Here is a 25,949-nt window from a genome sequence, read left to right on the forward strand (position 1 = left end):
TGGAGGTACCATAATTTGTTGAACTGGTCCCATGATAGACATTGTTTCCCATCAGCATGTTAAAGACTTTGCTGCAATCAGTGGTGCTGTGTGTAAGTCTTCTGTCTGTTTCTGAGTGTATTTAGAGGATGCATTCCTGAAGGTAGAAGTGCTGGATGAAAGGTCTATGCATCTTTTGTTTTGTCAGGGATATGAGCAGTCTGCTCCCACAGAAGCTATACCAACTTACACACTGTTACTGATGCAGGTACTTTACCTACAAAGTCTTATCAAGCTTAAATCTTTGACTGTGAAAGTTGATTTTTAGTATAGGCTTTAATTTGTATTCTTACTATGGTAAGATGAGAATCTTGTCATATTTTCAAGAGCCATTTATTTCCTGTGTGAACTCTTTGTTCTTATCTTTTACCCATTTTCCATTGGGTTTTTGATGTTTTCCTTATTGACTTATATTAGGACAGTTATCCCTTTGATTGTGAAATGTTGCCATTTTTTCTTGTGCATGAAGTTTTATGATATTGTTTTCTTTTAGTACTCTTATGGTTTCATCACAAACAAATTAAATTTGTGATCCACCTAGGATCTATTTGCAAACTTATATAAATATAAGATAGGAACTTAACTTGCTTTTCCCTAGATGGTTACCCAGGCACTTAAATGCCCCCCACTGAGTAACTTTTCCCCTCAACTGATATGCATTACCACATTTATTCTGTAGGGGAGGAAAAAACTTTTGTGCTCTAGTCTCCTATGTTCTTTGCCTGGGAACCTAAAATTAGACTAACAGAAGACAGATTAATGAGAGAAAGGTGAACTGTTGCTTAAAGCATGCAGTGCATATGCACACTCAGCATTGAGTAACACAAAGAAGCGCTTAGAACTTGGGCTTGCATCTTAATTGAAGAATAGATCTGTACAGAATTGACAAGGCACAAGGAAAAAGACTGCATTTCTAGGGGTGACAGATTGTGGGAAGACAAAATGCATGGGGAAACTAATGGAAGATAAGAGTTTGTAACAAGGTTTGTTATGCAGATTCCGCTGGTGCATTTCTTAGTTGATCAAGGTCTAGTATTGTCTCCGGCTTCCCTGGTGGCTCAGAGGGTAAAGAATCTGCCTGCAGTGCAGGAGACCCAGGTTTGATCCCTGAGTCAGGAAGATCCCTGGAGGAGGAAATCACAGCCCACTCCAATATTCTTGCCTGGAGAATTCCATGGACAGGCCATCAGCTACAGTCCATTGGGTCACAAAGAGTCGGACCTGACTGAGCGACTAACACACACGTGTAGCATTGCCTTCAGGTGTCCTTCCTGGTAGAGAGGAGAAAGAAATACCTTTGAAAATTCATGTCCTAATTTTAGGCAAATAGGGGAAGTGCAGGGAGCTTTTCTTGTATCTGCTTCTTCTCAGTTGCCTTCAGCTCAAAATGATCCTTACACCAGAGAGGCATATTTGAGGGTGGCAGATTCTACTTATCTACACATTCTACATACCTCTACTTTTTGTCTCTTCATGAAATGGATCGCAATTTGTGATTAGATGTGTGTGTTTGTTGCACACCCAACCCGCTAGAATAAGAGTGATAAGTGTAGAAATAACCCAGATGTCCTGTTTTTCTTCTTTTTATTGTTTTAGTCTATAAAATGTGTGTGTGTGTGTGTGTGTGTGTGTGTGTGTGTGTGTGTGTGTGTGTTTGGGGAGACTGGGTGGGCAGCAATGAGATTGTGAGTAGGGAATAAGGCGATGCTGCATGATTTCAAAGGATCTAGTACTGTATTCCAATGAAAAAGCTATTAAATCTCAAGGGTACTGGCTCTAACAATGAGAATTTTAGACTGAAAAAGGGACGGTGGTAAAATCATGAGAAAGTAAGGATTAGCATCTGGCGCTGGCTATTGAAGCCAGTAATTGTACTCTCAGATGACTCTGGAGGTGCCAAACATTCCATTTTCATATTAACTGAACTCCAAGGTCATTATTGACTTACCAAAATGGGATCTCGCTGGACAGAATGTTAGGATGCAATTTCCATTATTAAAAACAGGGCAAAAGCACAACTGGAAGCTCAAACTAGGATTAAATGGACTTATACAAAGGCTAAATAATGATTGCTAAATGAACCAATTGAAATAGTACTGATCACCAAGAGGCACTCTGCTAGGGAGTAAGGAGGGACAATAAAAATTGTTACATTGAAATTAGACTTTGAAGTTCAAGCTAATTTCAGTCATCTAACTATTGCACTTATTAATAGTTATGTCACATTTCTATTTCAAACAGAAATGGATACCATCAACCTGACTGAAACGAGAATTCACACTTATTAGGAATATGGTCATTAGAAACAAGTTTCTGCCAATGATGAAAGCAGAGCATTTTTCTGAAAAGCAGCTTGGTTTGCAAACCTCCTTGGGGATTCTAAAAGCTGGCTCACAAGGGGGATACCTAGGACTTCCCTGAGTCCATGAACTCTGAAACATTTCTAGAATGTCTTACATTTGCAAAGTTTAAGGCCAAAAGATTGAATCTCTGAACATGCCCTGAGATGGTTGCTTATCTCTCTATGGGAGGAATAGATATAATGGGATTTGTTTGATAGACCATGTTTAGTATTTGCAACATTTTCACCACAATCCCATTCTTAATGCTCACTGGTCTTTTCCACCTCCCAAAGTGATACATAGGTAGCAAGGCCTGTTGCTCAAGCTTCATGGCTTGACTACATGGGACATTTGATGATGTCTAAGCTATATACAGCCATGAAATGAAAAGATGCTTACTCCTTGGAAGGGAAGTTATGACCAACCTAGATAGCATATTGAAAAGCAGAGATATTACTTTGCCAACAAAGGTCCGTCTAGTCAAGGCTAATGTTTTTCCAGTGGTCATGTATGGATGTGAGAGCTGGACTATAAAGAAAGCTGAGCACCAAAGAATTGATGCTTTAGAACTGTGGTGTTGGAGAAGACTCTGGAGAGTCCCTTGGACTGCAAGGAGATCCAACCAGTCCATTCTAAAGGAGATCAGTCCTGGGTGTTCATTGGAAGGACTGATGCTGAAGCTAAAACTCCAATACTTTGGCCACCTCATGTGAAGAATTGACTCACTGGAAAAGACCCTGATGCTGGGAGGGATTGGGGGCAGGAGGAGAAGGGGGCAGAGGATGAGATGGCTGGATGGCATCACCGACTCAATGCACATGAGTTTGAGTAAATTCCGGGAATTGGTGATGGACAGGGAGGCCTGGCATGCTGTGATTCATGGGGTTGCAAAGTGTTGGACACGACTGAGTGACTGAACTGAACTGAACTGAAGCTATATACTAAATTAGACATTTGACATTTCTTTTTTGAAACCTGTGATCCAAGACCAGTTGTTTTCCTCTTGCATACTGGTGGAAGGGAAAAGAAATCCGATGCTTACTAGGGGTATTTAAAAAATGACTAACTGGAAACTTTTTACCAAATAATGTCTTTCTAGCCTGCTGGGACTATCAGAGACTGAACTGCTTTGCTCAGCTAAATATATCATTTAATAGAACACACACAATGCAGACAGGCATCAAACTTCTAAAAAATTAAACAGATAAAATATAGTAACTTTAAAAAAAATGCATGTTTCTCTAGAGAAATGACTCGACTCTATTCAATAAGGTGTTTACCTTTAGAAAATATTTTGGATGATCATTTTGATAGAACCACTTTTAGAATAATAGTATTTTAAAATAAATGACTAAGGATAAACATCAAAAAATTTATTTCTTTCAAATAAACTTTTTATGCATCATGATGATTCATTGTCTACAGTTTTTATGGCATCTGAACTTTTAGAATAGTATTTCTCTTTTCTCTACAGTGAGTTGAATGGCAAATGTAAAGCTTATCTTAATAGTCTCTTGCTTAATTTGACAAGGTCATATTTCTCTTGAAAGCATTCTATTGTGACAGTAATAATTTTTGTAGATGATAGAAATAATTACAAGAAGTATTCAGCTGAAAAAGTTTGTGAAATGTCACTGAGGACCTATTATCTTCTTTATTATTCAATGTGTCTCCAAATTCCTATTTATTATTTTTTTATGTTCTTTTACTATTTTGTCCTTTTCCATGTGGGAGTTAGAAGTTAACCCAGCTCTTTTGGGGGCTCCTGACTTTGAGGCCTCACTTGGCATATCACTCATCATTTCTCATGGAGGCTGAGTCACAAAATTTTTGCTACACATGCTTTCAAGCACCCGTCAGAGCCATGTTCTCCCCAGCTTCCAGTATCTGGGCTATAGCAGCCTCCACCTGATCTTACTTTTGCACCCACCCACTGCTCCTGTGAGTGCCCTGGGTGGCTCAGTGGTAAAGAATCTGGCTGCAATGCAGGAGACATGCGTTCGATCCCCAGGTCAGGAAGATCCCCTGGAGGAGGGCATGGCAATCCATTCTAGTATTCCTGCCTGGAAAATCCTATGGACAGAGGAATGTGGCAGGCTACAGTCCACAGGGTTGCAAAGAATTGGACATGACTGAGTATGCACACACTGCTTCATGCCTCCTGCCCTGGACAGGCCTGTGGGTCAGACGCTCTGCAGCTGGTCCTCCTGTCAGTCCCCCTTGGTACCTATGTTCCTTGTCTCCTTCCTCAGGACTGTGCCCAGCACATTGTAGCTACTCTAGAAATGCCTGTACAGAGCCTCATTTCTGGCTCATTTGTATACCCCCGGAGTTCCTCTCCTCTTTCAAAACTCTCTTGATTTTATGATATTTAGTAACTGCAGAAGCTGGGAATAGCACTCAGAGGACTGAATTTCTTTTAATTACATTCTGACTCACTTCAGAAGGATCTTGATCAATAGCAGTGCTTGATTAGAATTGGGCCTTGTGCCATGACCACAGCCATGGAGAGAACATCCAGAAAAGTACACTTCAGCGCTTCACGGCACTGATTTTCTAAAATGGAATCTTAACCAAATGTTGAAAAAGAAAAAAGCAAGTGCAGTATTGATACATATCACAGCCTTAGGAAATGGCCATTGCAACAGACAGAACTATGATACTGGAAGTCAGAGGTTTTAAGATGCACTGCTGGTGGATTTTTCGTTTTGTTTTTTGTACATGTAGACAATCTGAGTTATGTAATCCTGATGGATGTGAAAAAATGGATCTCTCTTCCTGTCCTCTTAGGGAAGCCATCAGCCGGGTTTGTGAAGCTGTCCCTGGATCCAAGGGAGCCTTCAGGAAGAGAAAGGTACCGTCCTCCCAGCTCTGTGTCTACCTGTGTCTCTGTCACCATGCAGTATCTTTAATCACGTACATTGTTCAGTTCCTCTTTCCCATGGCCTGGCTCTTGTCACTTTTTTTTTTTTTTTTTTGCTGAGCAGCGGGGAACCAAGAGTCATCTGTTGGTTTAAAGGGGGTAACTTACAGTGACAATGACTTTTGTCACTTTTAAAAACAAAAAGAGCTTAGTTTCCCTCTTTGCCATATGGTCGATGAGGATAGTTAGCTATCAAGACTAATTAACAGGGTTGCCAAAGTAAACACCCCAGGTCTATGCCTAAAGCCCTGTAAACCAGGGCCAGATGCTCTTCTCGGCTTTTCTGTACATTAATTAATTTCATTAGAGCAACTCTTTGTGGTTGATGCCCTCAGGGGTGTGCTGGTAAAAGTTGAGCAACAGGCTCTTGGGGCTGGAGATGGAGACTGAGAAGCACTAAATTTGTCTTGTTTGCCAGTTTCCATGGTGTAAATGCTCCACTATGGCCTATTTCAAGCTCTAACCTGATATGCCTAAAGGAGAGTTGGGAAGAAGTGTGTTCTAGGTCACTGTTACACAGCATCCCTGCTACATGTAATGCAGCATGGGCATGCATACTCAATCTCTTGGTCATGTCTAACTCTTTGTGACCCCATGCCCTGTAGCCTGCCAGGTTCCTAGGTCCGTGGAATTTTCCAGGCAAGAATACTGCAGTGGGGTGCCATTTCCTCCTCTAGGGGATCTTCCTGACTCAGGGATTGAACCCGAGTCTCCTGCATCTCCTGTACTGGTAGGTGGATGCTTTACCGCTGAGTCACCAACCTGAACAGCACAGCTAATACATAATAGCTAATGCAGCAACAATTAGGAAGTGATGAGTTTTGAGTATTTATTGCTTGTTTTTGAAATGTCATCGATTTAATTGTAAGTCTACATAAATTAATTTTAAGTAGCAGCTCCTTTTAATGACCAGCTCGTTATTGTTGTTCAGTCACTCAGTCATGTCCGACTCTTTGTGACCAGCTCATAAGACTCCGAAAAAATTAATAATTGGCTTTCTTTAGCTAGAACAAACCAGCTCTAGAATACCACTGGATATCCCCATTTTACAGATGATAGAAACTGAGGTACAGGGATGGGAACTTACAATGCAAGAAGATGGTGGAGCTGAGCTCAAGCTCAGGCCGCCTGACTTCAGGGGTTGCACTTTTAATTCCTTGACCTTTTTTTCATCCTGAAGGTGGTTGGACCAGAAAGGAAAAAAAAAAAAAAAAAAAAAAAAACTTGATTAAGAGAAAACATAGAAAAACTCTTTCCTTAAGTGCCTGCTGGTGCTGCCAAGTCACCTCAGTCGTGTCCGACTCTGTGCCACCCCATAGATGGCAGCCCACCAGGCTCCCCTGTCCCTGGGATTCTCCAGGCAAGAACCCTGGAGTGGGTTGCCATTTCCTTCCCCAATGAATGAAAGTAAAAAGTGAAAGTATATGCATAATTAAATACCCACGATCTGGAATTTTCCAAGCCTGGACTGAATGGTGGGGAGTGCATGCATCCTTATCTTCGAGTCTGTCCCAAGGCTGAGGTTCTGGGGCACGTTGTGTTATTGCCTCCGCTGCTTCCAGGGCTGCGGGTCAGCTCTGTTTTCACAGCTTGCAGACATTTGTGAACCCACAGAGTAACTGGATTTCAGACAGATAATTTTGGATGAAGGCTCAGCTTGATGTGCTAGCCTGTGTTTCAATCAGCCCACGGGAGACATAGAGGACCAGGCAGGCTCCAGAATTTTGAAAACAGGAATGCTTTTATAGTCACATGGTACTTGACCAGCAGTTCTCAGGATTCCCTCATGGTCCTCTTGACAAAAGTAGGGGAAGCAATTTCTATTTTGAGGCTCCACTCTGGTATACTTAATCAGAATCTCCTGGGTGGGCCTTAGGCATCTCTGTTTTTAAATAGCTCTGGCAGGGGATTCAAAAATAGTGCTAGTGTGCATTGGCATCTTAGAAGAAGGCATGTTCTAATCTGAAAAGGAAGGATGTGGCGGGGCGCAGTTGATCCCTGTGCCAAGGACAGTTCTGGACGACTGTTTTATGCACCAGTTGAAGCAGAACTGGTTCTGTCCATCCTTGTGCTGGCCCCAGACCCAACAGATTTAACTGGACCATTTGACTGTTCATCAGCCCCAAGAGCTGGTCCATTTAGTCTAGTCCTGAGTAGTTTCCTGGTGGGATGAAACCAGTTTCTGAGGCTGCAAAACTTGTGGCCTGTGATGCTTTTCTGAGGCTTAGGAGTGACCCCCATGAGACTCACCCCAAATGAGCTGCCTGGTGTACTGACACCTCTGACCTTCCTGCAGGGTCCTCATCTCAGTGTGTGCATATTAGGTGTTTTAGTTTGCATACTGCATACTCTAGAATTGATGTTTTAGGGTCAGATCTCACCCTCCCAGCTCATTTCTGTGACATTGCCTTTGCGGGCCTGATGAGAGGGGATAGTGGAGATTGGAGGAACAGCATGGGGCCCTGTCAGTGCGGCCTCCTGAGAATGGAAAGCTAAAATAATGCTTTTTCATTTCACAGCCTCCGAGCAAAATGTTGTCCAGCATCTTGGGCAAGAGCAACCTCCAGTTTGCAGGCATGAGCATTTCCCTGACCATTTCCACAGCCAGCCTGAACCTGCGGACGCCAGACTCCAAACAGGTCTGTAGGCACCCAGGCCCCTGCCCTGCCCAGAACCCCCAAACCATGGCTGTTTGAAAGGGCTTCCCATTTCCAGCTTTATTGGGTCCCTGTGAAACACATTTGTATAAACTTTCACCAGTCTACAAACTCTGGCCACTTTTAAAGTTCATCAAGTGAGTGATAGCTGGAATTAGGTCTTTTGAATTTTGCTATGAATTACCTTCTTTTGTTGGGGGAGGGAAGGAAAATGCATGAAATCACTGACTTACTTAGAGTTAAAAAGAGGTGTATTTGTATATGCAGAAGTTTCCTATTGATGTCCCTTTGCCCCATTTTGTTTTCTCTTACGTTGTATTTTATTGGTTCTACAGCCCACATTTAATTTTCACATTTATCATCTTTGAAATGGTCACATGCTGTGGTTTAATTGATAGTATTCTTAATTTCTTAGTGGGTCGTTATTTTGGAGGCTCTCACAGTTGAGACTGTCGTGGAGTTGATGTGACATGGTGCATCTGTGGAACGTCCAGTGTAGAGGGGTCCTGGCTGACTGAGGTGGGGGTGATGAAGCTTACTGAGGAAGACTGTTAAGATAGTTGGGTTTTTCCACAGTCTGTCATTTAAGTTTCTTTGACGGTTAGTTCCTTCAGCTGGGAAAATGGGTGTATGAGTAGCTATCCTGGAACCAAGAGAACTTTGGTTCTGAAAGCCAAAGGAAACAAAGGAGGTGAACACGCTCAGCTCAGTCTGGGGTTCTGTTGGTGGCCGTGTAAGTTGGGATTCAGGTGTGTCTCCATGGAGAAGGCTGGGCAATCCACAGACCTCTGAGTGACATACTTCCCCACTCTGCTGTGTGTTAGCGGGGATGCCCAGGGTTAACTTCATCTTGCTAAACACAGTCATATTTATTGATTTCCACACCCTCAGGTAAGCAAGCAGCCTGCCCAGCTTCATTTAGGATGAATAGGACACCACCTCATCCCTGCCCCCAACCCCAGATGCTGAAGTAAATTCTAGATCTGGCATAGAAATGAGAGGTAATGCCTAGGCTGTGCTTTGGCATACTGGATGCCACTTCTCACTCCATTCCTTTGTCCTCACTCAACTGATGGATAATTCCTTCTCATCGGCCCTTCTGAGGGATGGGTAACCAGTCATCTCATGGTAGATTAGAAAGATGCAATGGTCTCAGCCTTTCTCTGGAGCTGCCTCTAGCTGAGCACTGTGGTGACTTGGGGTGCAGCACGCTTGCGCATGAAAGCTAATGAGGTTTCCTCAGGGTTTCCCTCACATGCCCACTTTCATTCTTTTTTTTAAATGGAAGTATAGTTGATTTACAATGTTTTGTAAATTTCCATTGTACAGCAAAGTGATTCAGTTATTTATGTATTTATATATACATATTCTTTCAAAAATTCTTTTCCATTATGATTTATCACATGATATTGAATATAGTTCCCTGTGCCATAGTGTAGGAGCGTGTTGTTTATTCATTCTCTATATAATGGTTTGGATTTGCTAATCCCCGACTCCCAGTGTTTCCCTCCTGCCCTCTCCCCCCTCGGCAACCGCAGTCTGTTCTCTTCCATTTTTACTGCATGTGACTGTTGTATCTTTTGTTTGTAGGAACCTTCAGGCCATGGTCCTCAGTTCTGTGAGATCTTTGCAATTCCACCTTATACTTCGTGTCCCACCTCAAAAAAGAAAATGAGAGAGAGAGGCAAACTCTCAAAGCAGAAAGGATGAGGTCACAATGGTTGGCCTTCCCCATCCTGGGGTTGGGGGCTGGTTGGGTATGTCCTGGTCTCATCGTCCTGCCCTTGGGACGGAGTGCTAGGCTCAAGAGTCCTGGGAGATGCCAGTGTAGATGACATGAGCACAGTCTGAGGAAGGTGTGGCAGGAGCCAGAGCTCACATCCCTCAGCCTCTCCCGAGTTTAGGCCTGGCTGTAGCAGACTGAGAAGGAGCTTGAGTGGGCCTGCCCTTCCCAATCCAGAGAAACAACAGAAATGCAGTGCTAGCTCTCCTCTGCAGAGCTTGCAAGGAGGAGAAACAAGATGAAACACCCTCAGAGCAAAACACATCCTTTAGTTAATTAGCTCTCATTTTCTTACTCTCCTTTTCGATTTCTACTCTACCCAAAGTGACAACATAAAATCACACAGTAATGGTCATGTTGACCAAATATGATGTCCATTTTATTCTGAAATCTTTGATTTCCAAATCTCAGCTTTAGGGCTGCTTTGGAATAAAAAGTTAAAACATTTAACAAGCAAAAATGAACAACTGTAGAAGTCACAGTTTGTCATCATCTGGGGACTGATACGTCCTCATTGGTCCCCTGGGAGCCCCCTACCCCTAGACTAGAGGCAGGAAACAGATGCAAAAGGCAACCATTAGTTTGATCCAGCTGGGTTTGAGTACAGGCTACAGAGCTGGACTCATTGTTTTTATTCATATATATGCTCAGGATTTTTCCAGATTCTGAGTAGTTTTGTGAGTGCCAACAACTGAAGTAGGCATTTTAAAATATCTCATTTTATCTTGTAATTCAGTTATTGGTTTGCTTTGAGTTTTACTGGCGCACGATCGGAAAAATCCCTTGGATGGTGGGATTATGGCTCTGTGAATTCTGCCTGCCTGCCTGCCTGCTGGTGAGCGCCTGAGGGGGCTGTGCAGAAACAAACTTGGTTATGCTGGGCTGGAGGCAAGAATGCTGTTCCCACCCCCGAAAATTTACCTCAGTGTTACTGCATTGTCTTTAAAAGGATAAAAATAGCAGGGAAGACTTATGTAGCTTTTTAAATTTAGGGCAGCTTCTAATTTGCTCAGTGTCTACTAAATTCCTCTGTATGCTGCAGTTGATAATGCTAATGGAAATTTCCCATTTTAAAATTAACTTGGAACATTCTTGCTGGGTTTTAAATTGATCAATGGCAAGAGTGCTGGAGAGGGCATTGATTGTGATCTTGGATATAAGCTAATTCGTGTGCTCATGATACAAACCAGATGAAGCAGGGGAAAACCACATTCCCCTCCCCTCCAGCTATGGGGTCTTTAGACCCCATATGTCTTTGGAAACAAACTGCACAGTTTTGGTGTGTAGGTGAGACGTCTTCCTTCTCAAAGAGGCATGGTTATTAAGACCCTCTGTGTTCAAAACTGCACAGTTTTGGTGTGTAGGTGAGACGTCTTCCTTCTCAAAGAGGCATGGTTATTAAGACCCTCTGTGTTCAGGTCTCAGCTCTGCCTTTTATTAGCTATAGAGCTTTGAGCCAACTGCTTGCTTAGCCCCTGGGGGCCTCAGGCTCTTCATCTGTAAGATGGGATTGCAATAGTTACTTACGTCACAGGGCTGCTGTGAGACATAAATGAGATAATTCTGGCAAAGTAGTTGAATGAACAGTTGATATGCTGTGAAATTTCACTTGAGGTGATCTATTATTACTACTTTTATAATTGTTCTTTTCACTGGGTACCAATTTTACCAGTTTTCAGGAAACCTTATTGATTTGTATTGTCTGCCAACAAACAGTTTGTTTTCCAAGACATGGGAAGGATACTAACAGTACATCTTTGTTTCTTGTTTTCGGCCTGGCAGATTATAGCCAATCATCACATGCAGTCCATCTCGTTTGCCTCCGGGGGAGACCCGGTAAGTACCCCTGGTGTTGTTTTTGCTTGTTTTTGTCAGAGTTGCTGAAAAGGGACCCTGCTTCAAAAGCATGCCTCTTAGAACCCTGTAAGGAAATTTAACTGTGATACCAGCTATTTCTGCTTCCATTCCGTAAGCTCTTCCTATCATTTTTTTTAGGGGTGACCCATGGCAACGACCTACTATTAGATTTCATTTTGTTAGTCAAAAGCTGTCCAAAGTCTCTGAAGCAGCGGCTTTCTTAAGGGACAGTGACATAGCTCCCTAGTTTTCAAAGTGGCCGCTGTGCGCCTGACTCTGCCGGCCCTGCTTCGTTGATGTTTTCCTCTTGGCTCTTCCCCGGAGTTCTCCATTTGGGGATTTTAAGTTTATTCAAAGGCTGTGAATTTACTTACTCTGACTTATTCATAAATATGTGAAATTGGTATTTTTCTCTCCAAATTTAACACTGTCATCTTTTAATGATTTGTTTTGCCAACAGGGAAGGAGTTGTGGAGAGAGAGGACAGAGAATAGGAGAATGTTCCAGTTTTTGTTGCTTCTTTTATTAAGAAGGTGGCATAACTAGGGAATTTGCTCCCCACATATGGTCAGGAAATCTACGATACAAGGCTAGCATTCAGTTTCAGTGTCAGGAAAACCACTCCCTCCTCAGGCAGGACAGTATTTTTGTTATCCTTATTGTTGTTTGTATTATTTTATCAAATTGTTGGTAGGCAGTGTTCAGATTTTATGTAAGGCTTACTGGTCCAAGATAGCCTGAGTAATCAGTGCATTATATTAATTACTTCTTATCTCAAGGCCAGGGACCTTGTCTATTTCTAGCCGGGAAAGGGGATTTTTCCCAGACTCCATGTTTAACTCATATTCCTTTCTTCCACACTCCTACCTGGGTAGCCTGATTGTAAAACTGCTGTTGGCACATTGAAAGCCAAATCAAGGGAATGATTTCTTCTGCTGGTTCCAGTCTTACATTTCCAAAGGAGAGTGTAATCATGACATTGAATATATTCGCTACAGGAAAGTCTGTGCCTGCTGTTCTCTCCCCCACCTGCTGCAGCTTCCGGGGAGATATCACTCCCATCTCCCCAGCATCATTCAGATGCTCCTGCTGGGGAGGTACAGGCTCAAGGGTCTGAGACAGGGAGACGCCTGAACCAAGAGCACTGGCAGGAGAGGGACTTGGCCACCCTGCAGATGGCTCTTTGCCCTTAAACCTCTGCTAAAATGTCACCCTTATGGCAGAAAGTGAAGAAGAACTAAAGAGCCTCTTGATGAAAGTGAAAGAGGAGAGTGAAAAATTGGCTTAAAACTCAACATTCAGAAAACTAAGATCATGGCATCTGGTCCCATCACTTCATGGCAAATAGACAGGGAAACAGTGAGAGACTATTTTTTTGGGCTCCAAAATCACTGCAGATGGTGACTGTAGCCATGAAATTAAAAGGTGCTTACTCCTTGGGAGAAAAGTTATGACCAACCTAGACAGCATATTCAAAAGCAGAGACATTACTTTGCCAACAAAGGTACGTCTAGTCAAAGCTATGGTTTTCCCAGTAGTCATGTATGGGTGTGAGAGTTGGACTATTAAGAAAGCTAAGCATCAAAGAATTGATGCTTTTGAACTGTGGTGTTGGAGAAGACTCTTGAGAGTCCCTTGGACTGCAAGGAGATCCAACCAGTCCATCCTAAAGGAGATCAGTCCTGGGTGTTCTTTGGAAGGACTGATGCTGAAGCTGAAACTCCAATACTTTGGCCACCTGATATGAAGAACGGACTCATTTGAAAAGACCCTGATTCTGGGAAAGATTGAAGGAGGGAGGAGAAGGGGACAACAGAGGATGAGATGGTTGGATGTCTTCATCAACTCAATGGACATGAGTTTGAGTAAATTCCAGGAGTTGGTGATGGACAGGGAGGCCTGGCGTGCTGTGGTCCATAGGGTCGCAAAGGGTTGGACATGACTGAGTGACTGAACTGAACTGAAAATGTCACAGAATGACCAAAGCATTATTTAAACATCTTATTCAGTGGGTTTCACTGGCTTTAGCCCTATTTCATACTTAGGGTCTAATCTTCAGAAGTCTTCCAGGATGCTTTCCTCTTCTTTTTTCCTTTCCTTCCCTTCCTTTATTTTCTTTTCAATCCTTTGATTTCTTACGATCCACTGCAAAATGAAATATCTCATTGAGATGTACATTTAGAAAGTGGAAGTCTTCCATAATCAAGCCCATCCAAGGAGCACTTCAGAAGATTACAGCAAAACATGGTCAGACACTTATTCTCTACCTGTGCCACACATACATGAGACATATACACATGTCTATACTTACATCTGTGCTGCTGCGTCACTTCAGTCGTGTCCGACTCTGTGCGACCCCATAGACGGCAGCCCGCCAGGCACCCCCGTCCCAGGGATTCTCCAGGCAAGAACACTGCAGTGGGTCGCCATTTCCTTCTCCAGTACATGAAAGTGAAAAGTGAAAGTGAAGTCCCTCAGTCGTGTCTGACTCTGTGCGACCCCATGGACTGTAGCCTACCAGTCTCCTCCGCCCATGGGATTTTCCAGGCAAGAGTACTGGAGTGGGGTGCCATCTCCTTCTCCGACTTACATCTGTAGCCAGGTCTGATTATTTTGCACACATACCTATATTTACATCTGTAACCAGGTGTAATTATTCTGCACTGGCTGTCTACTTCTTGCCTAATGTAATGCTTGGAACCAGTTTCTTAAATTTGGAAGTTTGAAAAATAAGATGCAGAAACACTGAACACCCGCATCAACATCTCCTTTCAAGAACTTGTCTCAAACCTCATCTTCATGATGATGTTATGAGAGGAGGTGCAAAGATGGGCAATGGAAGGTTAAATACATTGTCCTGGGTTGAAATTATTTTTTCTTATCCAGGATGCACTAAGGTCTGTGAACTATTTTAATTTTTCATCATCACCTCTTCTTAAAAAAGGAAACATTTCAGTGACCCCTAAAGTAATTCATAACTTTTAATGTTTTTTCTGATATAAAAAATGTTATGAATCTAGGGGATAGGAAACCTAGTTACTTTCTAATTTCAAGCAATTCAACTGCATATCACCTTGTGCTTGAGTTCCCATTCCAAATTTATTTGTAACCATTACAATTGGTAGATGTTTCAAATAAAACTAACAATTCTTATTTCTCTTCCTTGTTCTGATGCTAAGTATGTGTCAATTTTTGCTTTGTGCCTCAGTTTACTGGGTAAGAATATGGTGTTTTGAAATGTCAAATAAGACAGACTGGAATAAGACAGTATTTGTCTTATTCTTATTCATTATAATTGTCTTATTCTTATTCATTATAAGAATAAGATGAGTAAGATAAAAATCTACTATTATTAGCAGTTTTAAAAGATCACTAAAAGAATGCCAGAATAATGGTTGAGCTCAGAAAAGCTTGGGAGTGAGAAGACACATGTATAAATACAGAATAAGCACTTGGCAGCCCCATCTTTGGAACTTAGAGTGCTCACTGTATGACTGGGTGATGTCAATAGCATTGTTTTGAATAGCAATACACTTCCCTACTGTGCCAGAAGAAGTGCATCATTTTTGGCATCAGAAAGGCTGTGTCTTTGGCGTAACCACTGATCAGCTGAGTGATATTGCCTCGTCTTCCTTCCCTAGCTTGGAGCCAGCAGAGCATTTCTCAGACTGGAGTAAGGATTGAAATAGAAGAATTTCCTTGTATATGCCAGAAGTGTGGACTCTAATTTTGTTATCAAAATATGTGCAAAAATAAATTATGTGTAGACTCCTTTTGTTTACATCTTTTATTGAACTGTAAATCCCCATCAAACTTGGAAGTGCAAATAAACACAGTAAGACTCGACAACATTCAAAGTAAAATTAATTTACTGTGACGCATAAAGTTTTGCTGAAACTAAATCTCTGCTCCCAATGTGACTCTAAAACTGGCCACCATGGTGCTTTTGAGGGCAGCAACTGTACTATCACAGGCGTCGGATGACTCACTCTTTCCACTAATTTCTTCTATTCAAGTAAACACTTCAGTCATACATCATTGCGTACAAAAGTGACATTAAATTGCTTCAGGTGGGGCAAAGCCATCTAGTCTGCTTGTTCTTTTCTCTCTAATTCTTTAAAAAATGTGGCACCCAGAATGTTGGAAACCCCACTGAAAATCTTGGCACTGAAACTGCATGCAGAGCTTGATGACACAGTTGGTCAAATGATCCCGCATTTTCTTGTATTAACTTTAAGATTCTCATGGAAAGGAAACCATAAAAGAGATTCTGGTATAAATATAAACCATAAAAGAGATTTTGAGATATCTCAAAAGCTGGAGAATATGCCTGCCCAAACCCAGCGTTCCACGGATCTCAGGTTGAGAAACACTAAGTGCTTTCTAGGGTCACTTCTGACATTCACATCTCTTGCACCCAGAAAGGTGTCTATGATTACAAGCTACATACAATCCTTATTTTTGCCAAATAGCTTCAGATTCTGAGCAGATCTTCCCTGTTGAAACAGGAAGCTGTGTCGACTGTGGGTCTCCCACTCTAATTGCCTGGTCAGTCTGTGAATATACCAAAGGAGAGTGGTCTGCGCAGAAAGAGGAAACAGCTTAGCCAGGCTGCATGCTGGAGAATGACCCCAGGCTAGCAGTCCAATATATCAAGAGCTGCTGGAAGGTCTCTCCTTTTTTAGTGAGTGGTTGTGAGTTCTGGGGAGTGATGTTTGGAAAAACACCTTGAACCATGAACTCCCTGCCATGGATGATCGTACCACGGCATCCTCCACCCCCACGCCCACTTTCCCCTTTTCCCCCTCACACTGGAGGGTTTTCTGGAGTGCTGTAGGAAGAGAAAGGGTTGTCTTCTCTGCCCACAGAGAATCACAATGAAGGAACTCATGACAGTCTTGCAAATGCTGAAAAAAAAAAAAAACCCAAAAAGCAAATAACCTTGGAGTCCTCTGAAGCCATCACATTGGGGAAATACCAGCAGTCATGGGGAGAACTTTACCAGTTGACCCCCTGCCTTGAGAATGTTTTGAATGTTGAAAATATCAACTTTGCCGCAAAGTCTTTCTTTTGCTTTGAAGAATTCAGAGATGCGATTTCGTTGGTGCTCCAATTCAGTTCAGTACAGTTGCTCAGGTATGTCTGACTCTTTGTGACCCCATCGACTGCGGCACGCCAGGCCTCCCTGTCCATCACCAACTCCTGGAATTTACCCAAACTCATGTCCATTGACTCAGTGATGCCATCCAACCATCTCATCCTCTGTTGTCCCCTTCTCCTCCCTCCTTCAATCTTTCCCAGAATCAGGGTCTTTTCAAATGAGTCCGTTCTTCATATCAGGTGGCCAAAGTATTGGAGTTTCAGCTTCAGCATCAGTCCTTCCAATGAACACCTAGGACTGATCTCCTTTAGGATGGACTGGTTGGATCTCCTTGCAGTCCAAGGGACTCTCAAGAGTCTTCTCCAACACCACAGTTCAAAAGGATCAATTCTTCAGTGCTTAGCTTTCTTGATAGTCCAACTCTCACACCCATACATGACTACTGGAAAAACCATAGCCTTGGCTAGACAAACCTTTGTTGACAAAGTAACATCTCTGCTTTTGAATATGCTATCTAGGTTGGTCATAACTTTTCTCCCAGGGAGTAAGCATCTTCTAATTTCATGGCTGCAGTCACCATCTGCAGTGATTTTGGAGCCCCCAAAATAAAGTCTGCCACTGTTTCCATTGTTTCTCCATCTTGCCATGAAGTGATGGGGCCAGATGCTATGATCTTAGTTTTCTGAATGTTGTTCTTTAATCCAACTTTTTTCACTCTCTTCTTTCACTTTCATCAAGAGGCTCTTTAGTTCTTCTTCACTTTCTGCCATAAGGGTGGTGTCATCTGCATATCTGAGGTTATTGATATTTCTCCCATCAATCTTGATTCCAGCTTGTGCTTCATCCAGTCCAGCATTTCTCATGATGTTCCCTGTATATAAGTTAAATAAGCAGGGTGACAATATACAGCCTTGATGTACTCCTTTCCCTATTTGAAACCAGTCTGTTGCCCAGTTCTAATTGTTGCTTCCTGACCTGCATACATATTTCTCAAGAGGCAGGTCAAGCGGTCTAGTATTCCCATCTCTTTCAGAATTTTCCACAGCTTATTGTGATCCACACAGTCAAAGGCTTTGGCATAGTCAATAAAGCAGAAATGGATGTTTTCCAGAGAACTCTCTTGCTTTTTTGATGATCCAGCAGATGTTGGCAATTTGATCTCTGGTTCCTCTGCCTTTTCTAAATTCAGCTTGAACATCTGGAAGTTCACAGTTCGCATATTGTTGAAGCCTGGCTTGGCGAAATTTGAGCATTACTTTACTAGAGAGTGAGATGAGTGCAATTGTGCGGTAGTTTGAGCATACTTTGGCATTGCCTTTCTTAGGGATTAGGATGAAAACTGAACTTTTCCAGACCTGTGGCCACTGCTGGTGGTCCAGTGGTTGAGAATTGGCCTGCCAATGCAGGTTTGATCCCTGGTTTGGGAATTGAGCTCACAGGCTGCAGGGCAACTAAGCCCACGTGCTCTAGAGCCTGTGCTCCGCAACAAGAGAAGCTACCTTAATGAGAAGCCTGGGCACAACTAGTGAGTAGCCCTTGCTTGCAGCAACTAGAGAAAGCCCACATGCAGCAATGAAGACCCAGTACAACCAAAAAAAAAAAAAAAAACAATTCAGAGAATTGTTGGTTCCTCTGTTTAGAAACTAAAATCCACATGGTTGCCTAGGCCCACTTCTGAGATCATCAATTCCTCTGTGTACCAAGTGCTCTGCACACAGCACCATTGTTGGAGAGCTGATGACAGTGTTTCTCAGCCTTGGTCCATAATAGAATTATCTGTGGAGCTTTTAAAAATTCTGATGCCTGGGGCCCACATCCACTCTAGTTAAATCAGATCACAGCAAGGGACTTATATTTCATGTGTAAGGGGGAGACTTCTCAATAGTATAGTTCAGTCACTCAGTCGTGTCCACCTCTTTGCGACCCCATGAATCGCAGCACACCAGGCCTCCCTATCCATCACCAACTCCCGGAGTTCACTCAGACTCACGTCCATCGAGTCAGTGATGCCATCCAGCCATCTCATCCTCTGTCATCCCCTTCTCCTCCTGCCCCCAATCCCTCCCAGCATCAGAGTCTTTTCCAATGAGTCAACTCTTCGCATGAGGTGGCCAAAGTACTGGATTTCTCAATAGAATTCAAACTTTGGAAACATCTCAAAAGGATTAAAATCAGTCATTCAAGTCATCATACCTCACCCACCCATTAAGGGTATTTGTAACCAATCTTTGTAACATCCGCTTCTGATTTTCTCAGTGTGGCCCCCAGATCAGCAGCAGCAGCAGCTGCCTGGACACTTGTCAGAAATGTACATTTTGGGCCCTCAGCTCGGATCTGCCCTTGGAGACCCTGGGGTGGGGCCCAGAAATCTGCACTGTAACAAGCCTTGCAGGGGACTCTTGACACCAGCTCAGATTTGAGCACCATTGTTGGAGAGCTGATGACAGTGTTTCTCAGCCTTGGTCCATAATAGAATTATCTGTAGAGCTTTTAAAAATTCTGATGCCTGGGGCCCACATCCACTCTGGTTAAATCAGATTATCTGGGACCTGGGACTCAGTGATCAGTGTTTTTACAACTCCTTGGGTGATCCAACATGTTGAGTATCTGGGCCTTCTAGGTCCTTGCTGCTCGCAGTGTGAGTGAGAGCTGTCTGCTGATCTCTGGTTATCCCTGCCCTGCGTACAGTTCAAGAGATGTCCTTTAGCTGGTCTGTCGTTTGGGCTGCTCTTGGTATCTGAGCTGCTGTGTACAGGATGCATCTGCTTCACCCGTGATTAGTGATATGACAGCTCCTTTTTCTTTCACAGGACACAACAGACTACGTTGCGTACGTTGCTAAGGACCCTGTTAATCGCAGAGGTAAGCTGTGTGTGACCTTTGCCATTTCTCACTCATGTGCAGCTGGGCTTAACACTGGATACAAGTTGGTCTTCATGATTTCAGCCCTCTTCACCTGCACGAACAAGTGTTCTCTCGTACTGTCAGCGATAATTCAGCTTTACAGGCAGTGAAGTGTGGCGGCACACCTGGCTGGGTTAGGAGAGACTGGATATCTGAGTCTGAACCACACATCTGCATAGGAGATGCTGGATATGTGAGAGCCTGAAACACACACCTGTATCCAGATGGCTAGCACTTGGTACACCTGACCTGTGCAAGGCAGCTCCCACTTAGACTCTGAAGGTGGACTCAGTTACACCTGAAGCCTTTACAAGCCGCTAGCCTCCTGCCCGACACCAATCTCCTCATTTATCCACTGCCAACTGTCTCACACCGCTCTGCATGGCCCTGGAGGCCAGGGTCCAAGCTCAGGGCTCTCCTCTTAAACCCCGCAAAAAATGCTAGACAGAGACCTCAGACACAGGCTAGGTAGGGGATTTGAAGGATCAAGTACTTCTCATCCTCATGGACACTTTATTCCTAGACCTTCCCTTCGTACCCACCATCCCATCAATTACAAACTGTGCTCCCATCCCTCCTGTGTTTACCGGCTTGGGCCGGTGGGCTGAGTGAGGAGAGTGCTACGCTTGAATTCCAGGCAGCCGCCAGGTGGCGCACGACTCCAATTGAGAACTCATCGATGACCCCAGGGGAGCCTGTAACAACACAACATGGCCCTTCCCTTCAACACCCATTGGTTCCCCTCCTGCTCCCATCCTCTGTCCCAGAAACCAAATAAAATTTCCTAGTTGGCTTTGTAAAATTTTTGTCTGTACACACACACACACACACGCGCGCGCGCGCACATACACACACACTCTTCTTTAAAATTTCAACACAGGTGTGATTTTGAAATTCTGTTTTCCCACTAACCTTGGGGGAGGGGGAGGTGGCAGGCTGCCCCACATTCCAGAGTTAAACTGGTTGAAGTTCTTTTATTTTTGTTTGTTCCAGGTTACCCTCAAGTAATCCTAGACTTTCTTTTGATACCTTTAATGGTTCCTAGGTCAATGGCTCTCAAAATGAGCTATACTTTAAATCACCTAGGGAATTCTACAGAGAAGCCAATGGCACCCCACTCCAGTACTCTTGCCTGGAAAATCCCATTGGCGGAGGAGCCTGGTAGGCTGAAGTCCATGGGGTCTCTAAGAGTCGGACACGACTGAGCGACTTTGCTTTCACTTTTCACTTTCATGCATTGGAGAAGGAAATGGCAACCTACTCCAGTGTTCTTGCCTGGAGAATCCCAAGGATGGGGAAGCCTGGTGGGCTGCCGTCTATGGGGTCACATAGAGTCGGATGTGACTGAAGTGACTTAGCAGCAGCAGCAGCAGGGAATTCTAAAAATCCCAGTTCTCAGGCCTCAGAGCAGTGGTGCCCATGTTCAGCGTCTGAGAAATCAGGCTCTAGGGACAGACTCGGAAGGAATACAACCCCATGCAATTTGACTTAGGGCCATAGACGCATACAAGCTATTGTCTTGTTTCACAGGCAGAAACTAGCAGTGCCTTCTGCCCACAGTGCCTTTTCAAAGTCATGGAAATCAGGATATATTTCACATGCGTGTTGGTTTCTAGACCAGCTCCCCCTTGGGACCCGTGTGCAGTGCTAGTGTGAAGACAGATGCCAGACCTCTGTGCTGTGCTGCTGGTGCTTTGATGTTACGATCAGCAGAGGGGTCCTTTGAGATGCTTTGTGGGAGATGTTCACTTCTTCCTTTCAGTTATCTGTTGCCTGTAACACAGCTTTGTGGCTTAACAACCATCATTTTAAAAGTCTTTTTTTGATACATTGTGTCACAAGTCCAGGCAGGGCTCAGTTGGCCAATTTTTCTGCTTTATGTGGCAGTCGGTGGGGTCTTGGGTGGTCTTTGGCTGGTAGCTGGCCTGGTCTAGAAGGGCCAGATTGATTTTACTTCCATGCCTCATACCTTGGCAGGAAGGACTAGAAGTCTAAGCCAGCAGGGTCCTTCTCCCTCTGCATGGAGTCTCAGGGTCCCTCCAGGTGGTTCCTCCATCAAAGAAGTAGGACGTCCCATGTAGCAGCTCTGGGCTCCATGATGCCAGTGTGGGCACATACAGCAGAAGGCCAGGCATGGCTCCACCTCTGTCATAGTTTACCAATCAAGCAGTCCTAGCCAGCTCAGATTCAGGGGACAAGGGAGCCAGACCTGCCCTCCGACAGGAATCTGTAGCTTTCTTTATCCCTCACATCTCTGTCCCCACCCCCACCACCCTTGCAAACACACACATACAGGGAGCCACAGCCTTCTGCGAGGCAGTAAGTGAAGGGAGGAGGGTTGCCTGAGTCCACCCATGAACAGTATCTCAGAGTTGGCTTTGCCTTCATCCCATGTATGTCCACCCCACCACTACCTTCTTCCATAAGATACTGGTGGAGCGCTCCCCTGGTTGCTCTGTTCTTCTTCCTCCTCCTGGAATTTAACTTCCAGGAAGAGAGTTTAACTTCGTAAGAATGGCCTCTGACATGCAGGAGTCATATTAGCAAGATATTCTGGGAGTAGGTGTTCTTATTTGGACTCTTAGATAGCCAACTCCCCACACAGAGGCCCCAGTCAATATGCTAGGGTAAGCCTTGTAGCATTGTGATTCCCTGGCTGCCGGCAGCGCTCCTTAGAATGGACAGATACCTGGTTCCACATCTGGAACTGAGAAAGTCTTCTGTCAAAATCCTACAGAGATGAGTCAGAGTCCCTCCCTGTTATCATTCATCTTTTCCACATTGATTCCTGCTTATACATTCCTGTGTGTGTTTTGGTTAATCTAGAAGTACTTACAGACCAGCATCTATATTTTTCTCTCAAGTATCAAGAATCCATGGCTATTCTAATTAATCTGGTGGAAGAGTCAAGGATCTCTGACCCAAGTCATTAAGTTCTATGGTAACCACCACTTGCATCTCTAGGAGATAAGCATTGCAAATGGGCAAGTTTCATGAAGTCGGCAACTTATCATTGAAAGGCAAAGCCAACCAGGAAGGAGGTCTGGAAGGTAACTCCTGATATATGTAGGATAAAACTCTCAACAAAGCAGGCTTTGCAGGATCCTAATATACCCTTTTCACAATGGAATTTGGATTATGACCCAATGACTCCCATCCCCTGAAACCTAATGTCTTTCGGTTTGGGATGGACTGTCCGGGTCACAAAAGTAGCTAAAAGATAATGTTCTGCTTAGACATATGGCTGCCTGCAGGTGGCTTGTATTTCTATAATCTATAAGCACAGTAGCATCCCTGGGCAGGCACCCACTGGATCTCCTGAACTTGCTGTAGAATGTCCTGTGGTGTTGACCTGATGACAGAGAGCCCTCTCTTCAGCTTGTATAGCTTCTAATCCCAGGGTTAGAAGTTGCTTTTCCCCCAGGGTTTCCTGAATAAGGGGAAATGTGGTGAATGGGCTCGAGAGGGAAGCCCCCCGTGGGCTGCTGCTCACACGACCACACTTCCTTCTTCAGGCTGCTCTAGTAGCTCACGATCATTTCAACCCTGAATTTAGGGTTCCTCTGGCTTTGGACCAGAGGCCCCAGAAGGTAACTTTGTAGGTTACCTTACCTTGGTAGGTCCCGGAAGGTAACTTTCTGGTAGAACCTCACAGAGTATGAACTCCGTAAATAATAGAGCCCTTCCTTTGACTTTTCCTTCCCTAGATGCAAAACCTCATCACCTCATTTTAGGTGAAAGCAATGATTTGTTTTTTTTTTTTTTTAAGCCAGGAGGTTAAATTTCATCAAATAACTCTGTGATGGGAGGTTAATTTTCCTGTGGGCGAATGATTAGGTTGTTGTTTCCCTTATCTGACTATTGTCAACAGTCTTTTTTAACAAACAAGCCACCCTCTGGGCTTTAAACATGCTGTGCAGAGTTCAGTTCAGTTCAGTCGCTCAGTCGTGTCCGACTCTTTGCGACCCCATGAATCGCAGCACGCCAGGCCGCCCTGTCCATCACCATCTCCCGGAGTTCACTCAAACTCACGTCCATCGAGTCCGTGATGCTATCCAGCCATCTCATCCTCTGTCGTCCCCTTCTCCTCCTGCCCCCAATCCCTCCCTACGTCAGAGTCTTTTCCAGTGAGTCAACTCTTCGCATGAGGTGCCCAAAGTACTGGAGCTTCAGCTTTAGCATCAGTCCTTCCAAAGAAATCCCAGGGCTGATCTCCTTCAGAATGGACTGATTGGATCTCCTTGCAGTCCAAGGGACTCTCAAGAGTCTTCTCCAACACCACAGTTCAAAAGCATCGATTCTTTGGTGCTCAGCCTTCTTCAGTCTAACTCTCACATCCATACATGACTACTGGAAAAACCATAGCCCTGACTAGACAGGCCTTAGTCGGCAAAGTAATGTCTCTGCTTTTGAATATACTACCTAGGTTGGTCATAACTTTTCTTCCAAGGAGTAAGCGTCTTTTAATTTCATGGCTGCAATCACCATCTTCAGTGATTTTGGAGCCCCCCAAAATAAAGTCTGACACTGTTTCCACTGTTTCCCCATCTATTTCCCATGAAGTGATGGGACCAGATGCCATGATCTTCGTTTTCTGAATGTTGAGCTTTAAGCCAAGTTTTTCACTCTCCTCTTTCACTTTCATCAAGAGGCTTTTTTAGTTCCTCTTCACTTTCTGCCATAACGGTGGTGTCATCTGCATATCTGAGGTGATTGATATTTCTCCCGGCAATCTTGATTCCAGCTTGTGTTTCTTCCAGTCCAGCATTTCTTATGATGTACTCTACATATAAGTTAAATAAGCAGGGTGACAATATACAGCCTTGACATACTCCTTTTCCTATCTGGAACCAGTCTGTTGTTCCATGTCCAGTTCTAACTGTTGCTTCCTGACCTGCATACAGATTTCTCAAGAGGCAGGTTAGGTGGTCTGGTATTCCCATCACTGTGCAGAAGACCCTGAATATTTCTGCCTAGCCCAGAAAGTCAGACTTTCAGACTCTGGCTGAAAGTCAGACTTGTACCCACCTATTGCACGTCTCTGTTCACAAGTCTCCTAGGCCCCTCACTGTGATAAGCCATGAGCTAAGTCTTTTCTCCCTCCCTAGAGCTTGTCCCATTTGTCACAATGTGAGCTGATTCCTGGTCTATCTGCTGTCCTGTTTCCTATGATTTTCTCCCACCTCCACTCGAGTTCCACTCCTTTCTGGCTCATCCTTGAACATGTCAAGTAAACACCTGCCTCCAGGGCCTTTGCACCTGTTTAACCCCATGCCTGTGATGTTCTTACACTAGACCTCCCCATGGTTCACTCCCTGACTTCCTCTAGGCTTCTTCTGTGACATCACCTCCTAGGTCATCTTCCCTGGTCATCCTATATTTTATCCTATACTGCTGCTGCTGCTAAGTTGCTTTAGTCATGTCCAACTCTGTGCGACCCCATAGACGGCAGTCCACCAGGCTCCCATGTCCCTGGGATTCTCCAGGCAAGAACACGGGAGTGGGTTGCCATTTCCTTCTCCAATGCATGAAAGTGAAAAGTCAAAGCCGCTCAGTTGTGTCCGACTCGTAGCGACCCCATGATCTGCAGCCTACCAGGCTCCTCCATCCATGGGATTTTCCAGGCAAGAGTACTGGAGTGGGGTGCCATTGCCTTCTCCATTATTCTATACTGTCGTCCTTAATTTACATTTACGTTTTACATTATTGTCTTTATGGTTGTATTGGTTTTCTGTGACTGTGCTGTGCTTAGTCACTCGGTCGTGTCCAGCTCTTTGCGGCCCCATGGATTGTAGCCCACCACATGGACTGTAGCCTGCTAGGCTCCTCTCTCCATGGGATTCTCCAGGCAAGAATACTGGAGTGGATTGCCATTTCCTCCTCCAGAGGATCTTCCCAACCCAAGGATCAAACCCAGGTCTCCTGCATTGTAGACAGATTCTTTACCATCTGTGCACCAGGGAAGCCCAGAAATACTGGAGTGGGTAGCCTGTCCCTTCTCCAGGGAATCTTCCTGACCCAGGAATTGAACTGGGGTCTCCTGCATTGCAGGTGAATTCTTTAAATTCCAGCTGAGCTACCAGGGGAGCCCTGTGACCACTGGAACAAATTACCACAAACTTTGTGACTTAAAGACAACAAAAGTTGCTCTCTAATAGTTCTGGAGGCTCGGGGGTCTAAAATCAAGATGTGAGCAGGGCTGTGCTTCCTCCGAAGGTCCTGGGGAGGAGCCTTCCTGCCTTTTCCGGTGTCTGGTGGCTCCAGGAGCCCTTGGCTTGTGGTTGTATCACTCTAGTCTTGGCATCCGTCTCCACATCATCTCCCCCTCCTCTGTGACTGTGTC

The 25,949-nt window shown here is 44.2% G+C and overlaps 1 protein-coding gene across 1 annotated transcript in view; it reads left to right on the forward strand.

Annotated features, from left to right (window-relative positions):
- The window catches only part of SHC3 (SHC adaptor protein 3), a 181,509-nt gene that overhangs the window by 98,922 nt on the left and 56,638 nt on the right, over positions 1-25,949 (forward strand). Inside the window, exons 3-6 of the mRNA XM_068974421.1 lie at positions 5,172-5,235; positions 7,824-7,943; positions 11,527-11,580; positions 19,513-19,564. Coding sequence (XP_068830522.1) covers positions 5,172-5,235; positions 7,824-7,943; positions 11,527-11,580; positions 19,513-19,564 — 290 coding nt within the window. The remainder of the gene's footprint in view (positions 1-5,171; positions 5,236-7,823; positions 7,944-11,526; positions 11,581-19,512; positions 19,565-25,949) is intronic.

The sequence above is a fragment of the Capricornis sumatraensis genome, chromosome 6, assembly GCF_032405125.1.
Source record: "Capricornis sumatraensis isolate serow.1 chromosome 6, serow.2, whole genome shotgun sequence".
Lineage (NCBI taxonomy): Eukaryota > Metazoa > Chordata > Mammalia > Artiodactyla > Bovidae > Capricornis > Capricornis sumatraensis.